This window comes from Henckelia pumila, chromosome 2 (genome assembly GCF_033568475.1).
Source record: "Henckelia pumila isolate YLH828 chromosome 2, ASM3356847v2, whole genome shotgun sequence".
Taxonomy (NCBI): Eukaryota; Viridiplantae; Streptophyta; class Magnoliopsida; order Lamiales; family Gesneriaceae; genus Henckelia; species Henckelia pumila.
In genome coordinates this window covers 108605250-108619317 of record NC_133121.1, presented here as the reverse complement: position 1 = coordinate 108619317, position 14068 = coordinate 108605250, and the positions used below count along the sequence as shown (strand labels likewise).

The 14068-nt window shown below is 33.0% G+C and overlaps 2 protein-coding genes across 2 annotated transcripts; both read right to left on the bottom strand.

Moving 5' to 3' along the window:
* Positions 1–2480: 2480 nt before the first annotated feature.
* Positions 2481–5004, bottom strand: LOC140878119 (monodehydroascorbate reductase-like). Its single transcript, XM_073281726.1, has 5 exons — positions 4861–5004; positions 4368–4493; positions 4053–4193; positions 3665–3962; positions 2481–2758 (listed from the first exon to the last, which is right to left on the bottom strand). Exons 1-5 carry the CDS (start codon positions 5002–5004, stop codon positions 2481–2483), a joined length of 987 nt encoding a protein of 328 aa, XP_073137827.1.
* LOC140882564 (monodehydroascorbate reductase-like) lies at positions 3502–7397 on the bottom strand. Its single transcript, XM_073288637.1, has 10 exons — positions 7258–7397; positions 6759–6830; positions 6172–6223; positions 5633–5713; positions 5416–5534; positions 5094–5313; positions 4861–4979; positions 4368–4493; positions 4053–4193; positions 3502–3962 (listed from the first exon to the last, which is right to left on the bottom strand). The coding sequence occupies exons 1-5, from the start codon at positions 7306–7308 to the stop codon at positions 5509–5511; spliced, it is 282 nt and encodes a 93-aa protein (XP_073144738.1). The 5' UTR covers positions 7309–7397; the 3' UTR covers positions 3502–3962; positions 4053–4193; positions 4368–4493; positions 4861–4979; positions 5094–5313; positions 5416–5508.
* Between the last annotated feature and the right edge of the window lie 6671 nt (positions 7398–14068).

Sequence of the window (14068 nt, the reverse complement as noted above, 5' to 3'; positions counted from 1 at the left end):
TTGTTGACAGTTGTAGCAGGTCACTTCTTTCTCAGGTTTATTGTCCTTTTTGAATTTGTTTCCTCGCATGAATTTCTTGAATTTTCTTGCGAAGAGAGCCATGTCATCATCGTCATCTTCTTTGACTTGTGTAGTCAAGGCTATCCCTTTGTGCTTGACATCTTCTTTCTTTGATTCTTTTCTTGTGGACACTTCTAACTCATGGGTTTTTAGGGTCCCATGTAGTTGATCAAGATCATAGGCGGCAGTGTCCCCTTTGTTGGATTTGATGATGGCGGTTCTCTTTGCATCCCATTCTTTTGGTAGGGCACGAAGAGCTCTCCTCCAAACTTGCTTGGTAGGATATTGTTCTCCCAATTGTGCTAACTCATTGATGATTTGAGTAAGCCTTCGGAACATGGTGTCAACATCTTCGTTGGATTCCATCTCAAATGTTTCGTATTTGAGTTGGAGTAAGTCAATCTTTGTTTCTTTCACTTGGTTGGTGCCTTCGTGACATATCTCTAGCTTGTCCCATATCTCTTTAGCAGATGAGCACATTGATATCCGGTTGTACTCGTTCATATCTAAGGAACAATGCAAGATATTCATAGCTTTACCATTTTGCGAAATTAATTTCATGTCCTCTTTTGAAAAGTCATCCATTCCCTTAGGAATTTCAACCCCATCAACTATTTTCATAGGTGTATAGGGACCTTTCACCGTCACTTTTCATAGGTCATAGTCTACGGATTGGATATATAGGGACATACGATTTTTCCAATACCCGTAGTTTATGCCATTGAAAAGAGGAGGACGATTAGTAGATTGCCCTTGAGCATAATCACTTGCTAGGTTTGCCATAAAAAGGTTTTGAAAAGTATTTTCAAATGGCTCTGATACCACTTGTTAGAACCTAATGGGGGGGGGGGAGAGATTAGGTTCTTTGGCAACTTTAGCAATTTAAAGCGATTATACTAAACGCAAGCGGAAGACTAGTAAAGCAATCAAATATAAAGCGGTAAATAAATGCGTAAAGTAAATAAAGCAGTAAAAGAGAGATAGGAATTGCTTATGGAAGTTCGACGATAAATCGTCTACGTCTCCCCTTCTTGGTTAAGTACGATTAATCAAGGATCCACTAGCACTCGAACACTTGGCCTTGATGGCTCCAAGGATAGCCTTTACAACTCAACACGATCACCGCGCCGATACAACTCGAACACTTGGCCTTAATGGCTTCAAGGATAGCCTCAACAAAAACACTTGGCTTCACACTCAAGTGTTTACAACAATTTCACAATACACTTGGCTTCACACTAAGTGTTTACAACAATAGCACAACCAACTCACAAACTATTTTCATAAATAACTCTCAAATATTGATTGAGCACTTTGGTAGAGAGAATATTGCTTGCAAATGAGAGAAGAAATGAGTTGGGATGTCTCTAAATGGTCTTGGCAAGCCTCTATTTATAGTTGGCAAAGATTTGAATTTGAATTTGTGTGCTTGGAGCGTTTATTGGGAAGCCAAGGAGTAGAGACAAAGTGTAGGCGCCGCTGCCTTCTTTTTCCAGCACTGAGCAGATTTTTTGAAAAAATCATATCTCTCAATCTAACTATTGGATTGATCTCAAATTTGGACAGTCGCTTGAAAACATCGCAATATTCAATCGGAACGGTGGAGATTGAATTTGAAAGAACCAAACACATCCAGTAAATCTCGGAAGTCGCAAAATCACGTTCTCGCTTTTGTTCTGAGCATTACTTTTCAAAAATTCGAATCCCACAATCCATCCGTTGGATTGGCCTGAAATTAACACAAAATCTTTGTAACATCCTGATATTGATCGTGATTGGTGGAGATTGGATTTGGATGCCTCCATCGATTCCAATAGTCTTCTGAATCCGATACTTCAGCAGTTAGCTCCTTGCAGAAATAGCTACTGTTCAACATATTTGAAAAAATCATAACTCCATATCCAGCCGTTGGATTGATTTGAAATTTGGATACAAACTTTAAAACATCATGGAAATCTATGTGATCGGTGGAGATTGGATTTTAATAACCGAAGCATTCCTAGTTATTTTCTGAAGTTGAGTCTTCATAGTTCATTCCTTGCAGAAGTAAGTACTGTGCAGCTTTGTTAAAAAAAATAATATCTCCATATCCAGCCGTTGGATTGCTATGAAATTTGGAGAGAAGCTTGAGAACATCCTGATCTTGATTTTCACTGTTGGAGATCTGATTTGGATGATCGAAAAGTGCCCGGTGAATTTTGCAAGTTTCTGCTTTATAATATTGGCTTGTCCTTGTCCATTTCTTTTACAACTTCAAAGTAACTTCCAAGAATTTGATTGTTAATATGATCTAATCTGCAAAGTCTCACTTTAAATGGTTAGTAACAATTAACCGAGTTTTGTAATCATCAAAACATAATAATATGAGATTTGTTAATGCATTAAAAACATTAATCTCATAACACGAGATTTGTATGCGTTTAAGGCGTAACAGTGTCTGATTCAGGATCTGGTTTCTTACAGCTACCATTAATGAACACAATCTTATTCTTAGCACGAAGTGCAATCAACATTGCGCGACTCCAGATTCCGTAATTCTCAGTTCCGATCAACTGCTCATTGATCAAATTGAGTCTTGGTGTATCAGATGGATTTATGTGAAGCGGATCCGCAACATCAAAAGCTCCAGTGATCATCGTATTGATGAATATGTTGAAAGAAATCGATTGGAAACAAAAAAACAATCGCAAATCTGGATCTGAAAAAAAAAATTGATCAATTATGATCAATCAACCAAGCGCTCTGATACCATGTTAAAGAACTCGAGAAAAAAGAACAAGTAACTGCCGATGAAGAGCTTCATCATTTACTGAGAGAAGAAAAAATGAAATTGTCTTTACAATGCTAGACTTCATATTCTATTTATATGTACAAAGAAACGTTAAAAGCTAAAACGCGTTTTAGTTAATTTTGTAACCACCAATCTCAACAAACTTCAAACAACATATATGTATGTATATTAAGTATGCGGTCATGTCTTCGTTGCGCCACACTCCCTAATTTGTTAAATGTTTTTCTTAAAAGCAAAATTGGTAAAATCCGTAACGATCGAAAATATTATCGAATTTTCAGTATATCGATGTTATTGTGAAAATTTGGATACGGTAACGATATGAAATTCAAAATTATATATCGACGCACCGAATTTCAAAAATAATAAATAAAATTGTTAAAATACATAATATTTGTTAACAATTAATTATAAATTTTTAAAAATATTATATTTTTTCGGTATAAAACGTTATACAAAAAGTTTTGATGCGATTTTGGTATAAGATTTTCTTATGCCGCCTAAATTTTCGGTAAGGTGTAAGATTTTGGATTTTCGGTAAGGCATACAAGTTACAACCCCTAAAAGTACTCGACTCGATCCGATCTTAATGTCTTTTGTTCAATACAGAAACGCAAAGACGTAAATTTTATCTTACCCAACATCGTAGTAAAAATAAAAGACATCTTATCTTAAACAGTGTTTTAGCTGAACAAACCAATGTTCATATCGAATTGAACACCACGTACAGTGCAAAGAAATACAGAAAAAATAAGCAGTTGAACTTGACCAATATAAAAAAAATCATTCATATTTTACTGGCAAATATTAGACCTTCTGTGGCTAGTTGATCCAAGCTGTCAACTGAGGGCTGGACACGTGCGACTCTAGTAATCGCCTTGTTTTCTTCAGGAGTGCCACTCTCCAAAAATGCACCAATTACCTTTCCATCTTTGATCCAATACGATCCAAACTTGTGGGTCGGAGACGTCGGATTGCTGTCACCAAAGAGCACAGTATCTCCCACATTGTCACCGTAAAACTGCCATGACAGGTCGAATGAACGGGAATAGAAATATGGGAGGTAGTCATATTCGTCAATTGATTTTCCTTGTTCATCAGCGAAAATTGACTGCATGATAACATGCGAGTTTGGACTGAGTACAAATTAAAAACTTTGGCATTGTTAAAAAAAAGGCATGCATATGAAAATGTCACACACCTTTACAGCATGTTCAGCAAATTTACGAGAGTGGTCAATGTGTTCGACTCTTCTGATGTCATTATACAGTTTCATGGGGAAAGTAGCAACATCACCCACAGCATATACATCGAGAGCACTCGTTTTAAAGAAACCATCAGTCTACAGACAAAAGGTTAGACTATGTTCAAACTGAAGTCTAAGTTTTAACAATATAATACAACACACAATGCTGGTGATTATAATAATAAGCTCAGTAAGAGGCGATAGCATATCAAAACACTGGCAAGAAAGTAAGGTTAGGCACCGAGAAAATGACAGTTTGAAATTTCCCACCTTAATTCCACCCTTTTCCTCCTCAACCTGGCCCTTGAATAAGGAAGTAAGTGGCCTTCCACCCATGCCAACAACAACAATATCAGCATCCAGCACCCTGCCATCCTTAAGTTTTACATCCGTAACCTGAAAGATGGTACAGTCTCTTAGAGTGCGATTGGTTACGGAAGCCAACCAAAAAAAAAACACTTTTTCTTAAAATTTAGTTGTTTGGTTACAAAAGCAATTTTTAAAAAATCACTTGTTTAAGTGCTTTTTTAAAAGCAAAAAATTTTGGCTTTTTGGCTTCTGTTTGTATTTAAATTTTTTTTAAAAAATTTTTTTTTTTCAACACTTATCCAAATGTTAAAACCGCTTCTGTTTTTTTTTATTTTATTAAAAGCACTTTGAAAGCTGGATTTATTTAAGTGATTTTTTAAGCTAAAGGCTTTTGTATCCAAATTTAGTCGAGACCACTGTCCCGCCATGGTGGAGTTTTATAGAGAGAATTTACCTCCCCAATTTCGTTGGTGCCAAATCCAATAGCGACCGTGCCCTTGATGATGTTGACTCCTTTGTTAGCATAGTAATCTTCATAAAAGGCAGCTATACCAGCAGTGAATAACCTAGGCACTGTAAAATCATGTTTTAGCATCATCGGTAGCTGATCGTATGTGTATCAGTTGCCTTCAGGGCAGCAACTATTCGAACTTCTTAAAACATGGAACCCAAAGCAAAGTAACTTACTGCACCAAGGTTCTGGGTAAACCATAGTGACATCAATATTATTGATTCTCAGAGCAGCACTTAGCTCCAGACCTATGTATCCTCCGCCAACAATCACCGCCTTTCCATTTTTCTTTTCTTTGATTGCTTCAACAAGTTTATCAGCATCATCAATTTCTCTCAGATAGAAGATGTTTTTGGCATCAGCCCCTTGCACACCAAAGTCAGTCAAACGAAGAACCTGAATGAAATGAACTTAAAAGGTTTGAACCACAGCCAATGCCATCAAAATAAGAATAAAAAGATTATCTGCAAGAAAAATTTTCGAAGAAAGATGCTTAACAGTTGACCCCGTTGCTATAACGAGAGTTTGATACTTGAAAATATCACCAGCTGCACTGATGAGCGTCTTCGATTCAAGATCTGCTTTAGTTATTTATGTGCTAAGAATCAAAGATATCCCTGGCAAGATTGAGATAAGCTTGTGTGAACGGTGCATAAGTTGACAAATTATGTACAGCATTTACTGTAAAGAATTGTGATATAGAGTAAGGGAATACCTTTCTCAGTGTACCATTCAGGAAGGAGCCTCTCTCCTCCACTTCCAACACAGACATGAAAACCAGGAAGTCTAGCAGTTCCTGAAGGAAACAAAAGCTGAATAAAGTCAGCTGTATATTATAAATATCTCTGATTAGACTGCAGATACTCGGATACGAAGGAAGGAAAAGCGTGGTCATGTGAACATGAAAGTTCAAACTTGCTAAGAAACGTGAAAAATAAAGATTGTTGTTTATCATAAAACGACGTTACTATATTTTAACTATGAGAATTATGTAGTGGATAACTAATATACTGTTGAAGTTCACTTTTCTGATGCACATGAATGACATAACAATATTCTTACTCATGGTATTGCATTTGCACAGGTCTATAAAAGTTTGCTTCTTTAGTGTGCAGGAGTGACATAGCAATATTCTTACTCGTGGTATTGCATTTGTACAGGTCTATAAGGACATGGTTAGCTAAAGAGCAACCAGGTCTATTTTGAGACCTGGTACTTGGCTATTGACCGAAAAACTGAACATAATCAACCTACCCTCAGGAAAAAGGTATGCCTTGCTAAGTGCTGGACGTTCATAAGGAGCCACCTGAAACAATCATTTAGCGCATGCTTTGATATTCAGTACAAAAAAGCCACACGAGAATCTAATAAGAAACAATCAACATTGGCCAACAAAGCATTGATTGAATGAAACTCTGAAGAGTATTTTAGTACTCTTTCTTATTACCAAGAATCTGGCAACAAAAAAATTCTTGAAGTTTACTACTGCTGAGTTTTTCATCACAGACAGACAAAGAGAACATAAAAATCTTTTTAGGAATATGGAAATCCATCTAAACATGCGAAAATAAAAAGGAGTATAATGTTCAAATAGTTAAGAAGGATTTCAGAAACAAAAAATTGCAGAACTGGGAAACAACAATTTCAGGTTGTACAGAAGTAAACTTTTTACACTATAGATAAATGATGCGAAATGGAAAAACCCAAGTAAAAACCTAACATGTATCTTATCTACCAAGTTCAAAATTTGGCAGCACAAGGTAGCCAATTTTGTCACACCAAGTTCAAGGTCATCGAGGGATATGACCAGCAAGTCTCAGCACATATACTTAAACGCATACCGCCTCTTTGGAAATGATAGCCAATTCACCATGTTGAACACCCAGCTTAGCAAATTCCCTGGCAGCATACCCCTGAAATCATGAAGAGAGTTCAATACAAGGATCTCTACAACACAACCAATAGACTCTATCGAAAACATGATGTTTGGGCCTGGTTAGATTGGTGTGGTGGCATTTCCAACAACTAATTGGTACAATCAAAAGGCAATCATCAATGCACCAGTCATTAACTTCTTTAAACCAAACGAGTTAATTATTTAGACCACCAGAATTCTCTATAAGCAGAGATTTCTCCCTTATGCAGCAACCGAGAAAACAAAGCCTGCGCAAACATTCATGTCAATGCCAGTAAATCTACTCTGACAAAACAGTTGATGAATTGCCAAAAACAAGCTCACGACGAGAACAAGAAATGAAACATAAAAACGCAGTTTACACGCGATACATCATCGATAAAGCTAAGCTACGAAAGAAGATGATACGAGGAATGAACACTCACAGCTGCCACACCACCGCCGAGGATCACGTACTTGAACGACTTCTCGGCCATGGAATCGAATCAAAATTCAACTGATCGATCGGCCGGCTGTGGTCAGGAGCTGGAGACTGGAGTAGGTTCACCGTTTGGGGTTGGTGGGGAGTGGGAGATATGTATTAAGATATTATTATTTTTTATTATTATTTTATTTTTAGCTTTTTTTGGGTAATATTCAGATGGGATGAGATCATGAAATGGACGATTGCGATTTGGCGATAGACACACTTGTTGAAGTCAATGGTGTGCGGACACGTGGCCAAGAAACTGCCAAATATGCAGTCGGCCATTTAAAGCAAATTAATCTTCTTTTTTTTTTGGCTTTTGGAAACAAATCCAAATCAAGGATTCTATGGATTTTTGGGCTTGGTGGAGGCCTCTATTTCTTAATAACAGTTCCAGGTATTTATATTTATTTACATTCTATTTTTATATATAATAATATTAAATAAAATATAAATAATATTTGTATATGCATAATATTTTTGTTTGTTTCATTTTTTATGAATTTTTATTCTTGTTTCTACTTATTATAGAAAGAATAGGTCTATTTTGAAATAGTCTTAAAGATCTTTATCTTCTACACGAGTCAATCCTGCTCATATTTATCATAAAAAAAATAATATTTTTACAATAAAAATATTTTAATTAGTGAATTAAATAGAAGATCCATCTCATAAAATTTATATATGATATCATCTCACGGGAGATTTTGTGTTATAGGAAAAGTATGTTCTTTTTTCAATGAAAATTAATGTGTGTCTATTTAGAGTGAAACATATGTTTGTTCAAAATAAAAATTAAACATGTTTTTGTTTGGAATAAATATTTTTAAACAAAAAAAAAACGTTTTCTCACTGTAGATATTAAAGTGGGCATTGACAAGTTGCTATTTTATTATGTATATATATTCTCTCTATTTTTCAAACTAAATAAAATAAATTTACGATGCATTTCAAAAGAATACAATGAATGTATATACTATAAAAAAAATAACAATGAATGTGTATTATAAATTTTAAAGTATAAATATAATTATAATAAAATTATGTACTTAGCTATGTTAGAAGAATAAGCAAGTAGTCGGTATATATGAGTTTGGATTTACATTCCCTGATAATTAATCATATAATTGGTATATATTATGGGATTTATAAAAATTCTCATAATTCCCGTTGGAATAGTTGTGAAATTATAGGAAGTGTCATTCTTTTTATTAAAAATAATAAATAAAACAATATTAAAAATGATTTTAGTTATGTACGTGATTATAATGATGATCATGATTAACGAAAGATATGATGATAAATATAACAACAATAACAATGATAATAACTATTAATACTTTTCCGGAAGCAATAATTAATTATCACCTTCGGGAGATCGAGCACATTTAAATAACTTTGACATCTTAACATTAATTTTCTAGAAAATATATGATTAAAAAAAAACACGCACACACACACACATTTAGTTGAATGTTTGTTTATTTAAACACGCTCTTAATTTTATGTCTAAAAATGCTAGCAAACTGTTTAATTAATATGGTTAGTAACGGCTGCGTTGACATTGTTGTTTTTGTTCCTTACCTTTCTCTTGCTTGGCTTTATCTTCCACTGTATTATTAAAAGAATAAGATTTTTTTACACGGTCTCACATATTTTATTAATGATGTATTTGTTTGAATTTTTTTTTTTCACGGATGAACATATAAGATATCTCTCGCGCAAAATTTACACGCTATATCGTTTCATAAGATTTGTGACCTTGTTGAAAATCCCTATAAATTAAAGAAACAAAAATGATGAATTGGTCTTTTTTTTTCCTATTTTTATTTCATGATTTCATATTGCAGTTACCCTCGTTAATTTTTATGGTAATTAAACATGGTATGTGTCGACATTTTTTACTTTTTATTATTTATGATATTTTTTTATTTGAATATAAATTAAAGTAATTATTAAAAAGACAATACAAACAATCAACGCGTGCACTTGTGTAATAATATATAATTTTAATATAACAACGAAGCCTCATCTTCTATCAATAAATGTTATGCATGTGCAAATGGAAAGAGACATGAAACATGCACAAAGATCGTTTTCACTGCGTTTAAATGACTCACCCAGATATTTATAATAAAATTTATTTGGCTGTTTGAACCACAATTAATTGAATAGCTAGCTTCATAAATATGTAAATTGGGTCCAGCCAACTTCTCAATTGTTGATGAGTTGGTTTCTTGTTCTATAATCCAATTAATCACATTATTTTCGTTATTTCTTCTTCTTTTTTTTCATGCCACGACATGGCGCATATAATAAACTCCTACACCAACTTATTCGTATTATTGTCATCGTTAGCTCATCAAGTTGCGCTATATATATGAAACCCGTCTCATCTTTCATAAACATTTTAAATATTCAATTTTCCTTACTTCTGTATAATTTTATAATTACGTAGTTGGGAAAATAAATGTTGGCGTACGTATTTTTTGAGCTAAAATTGGATGAACTAATTACTTTGAACTTTATAATTGGAGTTGAATATTGAGCGATATATGGTCGTTTCTAATTAATACACATCATGTTCATAGATCATTTTTAAAATAAAAATATGATAAGTTGCTACATCATAATCAAAAAGTACCCCGGAGTTGACATTTATATATAATTTAAAAACATTATAATAATTTATATATCTTTAAAAAAAAAACAGATAACATTCATTAAAAAAAAATATTTAATAGAATTATAAGATAGGCAAAGATTAAACTCAGCCGCAGCTAGGCCTAGGGGGGCTGGGAAAACGATGTTCATGCATGATCCATAATAATGAACAGTGAATATATATGGTGAGAAGTGAGTACCATTATTAAGACCTAACAATCAACCTACCTTCTTCATTCACAATCCATTATATAGATCTACCATCGGAACCCATAATTCCACCAATATTCAACTTCGGCTCGATTCGGTTCGGCTCGCTCCGCCACCTCCCGCCAGCCGATCATCGGACGGCGGCGAATTATATTCCGCTACTTTCTTTTTTTTTTTTAATTTCTAAGGGAAAAATAATGTGTTCCGATTTTTTCGTGGAGATGGATCGGGGGAGGAAAATTTCCAAGGAAAGGAGAGTGGTGACTTACGAGGAGTGCCGGAAGAATCACGCGGCGAGGATAGGCAAGTACGCCGTGGACGGCTGCTGCGAGTTCATGCCGACGGGAGGAGAAGGGAGCGGCTCCGCGGCTTTCCGGTGCGCCGCCTGCGGCTGTCACCGGAATTTTCACAAGAAGGTGGTGCACGATGTGGGGATATACTATGATTCTTGGTCCAAATCCTCCACTCCCGAATAATGGTATTCATATATGTTATTGCTGTGTCATGCGATTGTATCATGTGACCTGATTATATTTTTTGCCTTGTGATTTTTTTTTTTATGGGTGGATTTGATTGGAAATTATAAATCTAGAATTTTCATTGTATTTTACCCTTTTGTGTTATTTTATTTTTTTTCCCGAGTTATCAAAAGTTCCATTGTTGGATCGATTATATTGATCTCCATATATATATGTATGTATTTGTTTTCTAATTACTTGCGTCGTAATATCCTCGAGTATAACTGTATAATACATTACAATCATCGTGAAAGTTGTTTACAACATATTACTAAGCTACATCCAATTCGAATGTTTGTTTGTTGAAATATATATATATATATATATATATATATATATATATATATAAACTTGAACCATCAAAACAATTAACAAGCTTTATAGTTTTGATTTTACGAAATAGTTGTAAAAACTATTTGTTTTTAAATTATAAGCATGGAAATTAATTTGTGTTTGTGAATTGAAACAGTACACAATCGATGCTCATTTGAATGTTATTTGATTCAAACTTAAATGTTATTGAATTTAAACAAAAATTGAGGGAGCGAGATGAACAAGGCAAATGAAATGGTGAAAAAAATTAAACTAAATTGCATTTTTTGTTAGGGAAAAAACCTTGGTACGCATATTGTGACAGATATTTATGGGTATAAACCATATAATAAAGTATTAAAGAAGAAGAAGGAGATCTAGAATGTGAATAAGTTGAAGAACTAAGACCAATCCATTTTCTTCTTGATTCTATTGCTAGCTCCATTATTATTTTGGTTCATTAAATATTAGGTTTAATCCCGCTGTTATATAGATAAAACTTTGATCAACTAATTAATCTACTTCCGTTATTAATAATATTTTTCAAGATATATAACTCACATGATAGCGTGTAATAAGATCGTCAATGTGCTTTTAAGGCATATTTCCCAGTAAAGGACACAAAATTAACTCGAATCAAATCATAGTATATCAAACAATAATACAATTAAAAAAACCGTTTATGACTTATTATATTTCGGAAAAATAATATTTTTTTGGTCATATAAGTTGTAACGTGCAATTTTTTTTTTTTAGTGTTTGTTATTGATTAATTTACAATGTTATATATTATATATATCTCCATTAACTTGTATTTTTTTTCAATTTTAATTTAGTCCAATTTTATCATGGTACCGATGTGACAATGTTATATATTATATATATCTCCATTAACTTGTATTTTTTTTCAATTTTAATTTAGTCCAATTTTATCATGGTACCGATGTGACATCGGATATATATATATATATAGGTGGGCACTTGAAAAAAACTCTATATAATATATATATATATATATAGATTTTTTATGGTGCCTAACATTATATGCCCACTTCATGCCCACTATGTACAAGTCAACTCTTCTATTGTACCACTCAACTCATCTATTGTATATGGTGGGGATGAAGTGGGCATATAGTGTTGGGCACCATAAAAAAACTCTATATATATATATATATATATATATATATATCGGCAATGTTCGTTGTTACCGTCAACAATTTCTTGTGACATGTCGTCGATGTCCGACACCATGTCAACACTAGCTACTATTAAAAGGCACTAAAATCAAAAAACTTGCGACTTATAAGTGAACTCGGACTATAAATTGACAAATAACATGACCAAAATTCGAAAAGTCACAATTTTTAGACCAAAAGGTAATTTGCACTTATATTTTGGATTCATATTTTACATACTCAAATTTAAAGTATATGTTTAAAAATCCAGTCATTTTTTGACGCAGTTTGATACATACTTGATATTGCAGTATAGTATTATTTCACAATTAAATAAAAATTACATTCTAATATTTTCACAACATTTTTTCCCAAAAAAACTCCAGATTTCCGCCTCCAAGACTCTAATTAAACATATATAAAACCAATTATTACAATATGTACGAAATTATATTTTTATGTGTCTCTCACACATACACCTTCGACATTATATTATATATATCAAGGCACCGTTTGGTTCGAGAATATGATAAATAATACTTGGATAAGTAATATAATGTAATATAAAATAAATAGAAAATGATAGTTAATTTAGTATTTGATTCGATTGATAGATTATAGTTTTTTTGATTTTATTAATTGAATTTTATATTAAAAATATAAATTACCATTTTGTCCTTTTAAGAATAAATAAAATATGAATAATATTATTTATAAGGGTAATATAATAATTTAAATTTAATGATTTGATTGATGGAAGATAAATGATTAATGATTTAATTAATGTAAAATAAATAATTAATAGATGGATAAATAATATGACGAAAAAGAACGCGGAATTAGATTGGATAAGTTGTACAAGTATTAACCAAATAGTACCCAAAGGTACAAATTCGTTTCCTTTGCAACCTGTATATTTCAACGAGATAAAACTATTTTTTCCCCCCATTGGACTGACTTTTCATCGAGTGGTCCTCATCAGCCCACAATTATAATTTGAATTTTCCTACATTTACATTAATACTTTACCAGATATTTTGTACTTCGCGACGCTTGAAATAAAGCGCCATGTTTCTTTGTTTATTTAAACTGGTTTCTTGACAACCGAGAATCTAGGATAAACAAAGGTTTGGATTTTGGAAGCACTTCACTTGTAATATTGGGACCAAATATTAAATCAATATTAAAATTAACTACTGTTGTGAAAAAGTAAAAATTTACGGTAAAAAGTAAAAACTCAAAAACTCAAAATTCTACACTTTATAAAATTTTTCTCTCTTCACAATTGTGTTTTTCTACACAAATGGAGAGACCTATTTATAGATCTCAATTGGAGATTAGTCAAAAATTAATACATCATTAATTACATCATCACACACTAATTTTCAATATTTTGCAACTCAATTTTCAACTTTCAACCTTCAACATTCAACAATAAATAATAATATATATTTATATATATTTTCAACACTCCCCCTTGTGATGATGATCATGATAGAATGACTATCTCCATTACGTGTTGTATACTGCCTCGTTAAAAACCTTACTAGGAAAAACCCATTGGGACAAAAACCATAGTAAGGAAAAAAGAGTGCAGCCACGTAAACTCCCCCTGATGTCAACATGAATGATTCTTCACATATTTCGTAGATTGCGCATCCCAATATTATAAATGTGTTTTCTGAATATCGCCGTGGGAAGTGCCTTTGTGAAGAGATCGGATGAGTTCTCACTTGATTGAATGTAACAGATATCAATATCTTTATTCTTCTCCAGCTCTTGAGTGTATGCAAAGAATTTAGGAGGAATATGTTTAGTTCTGTCACTTTTGATGTATCCTTCTTTCATTTGGGCAACACATGCGGCATTATCTTCATACAGTGTGATT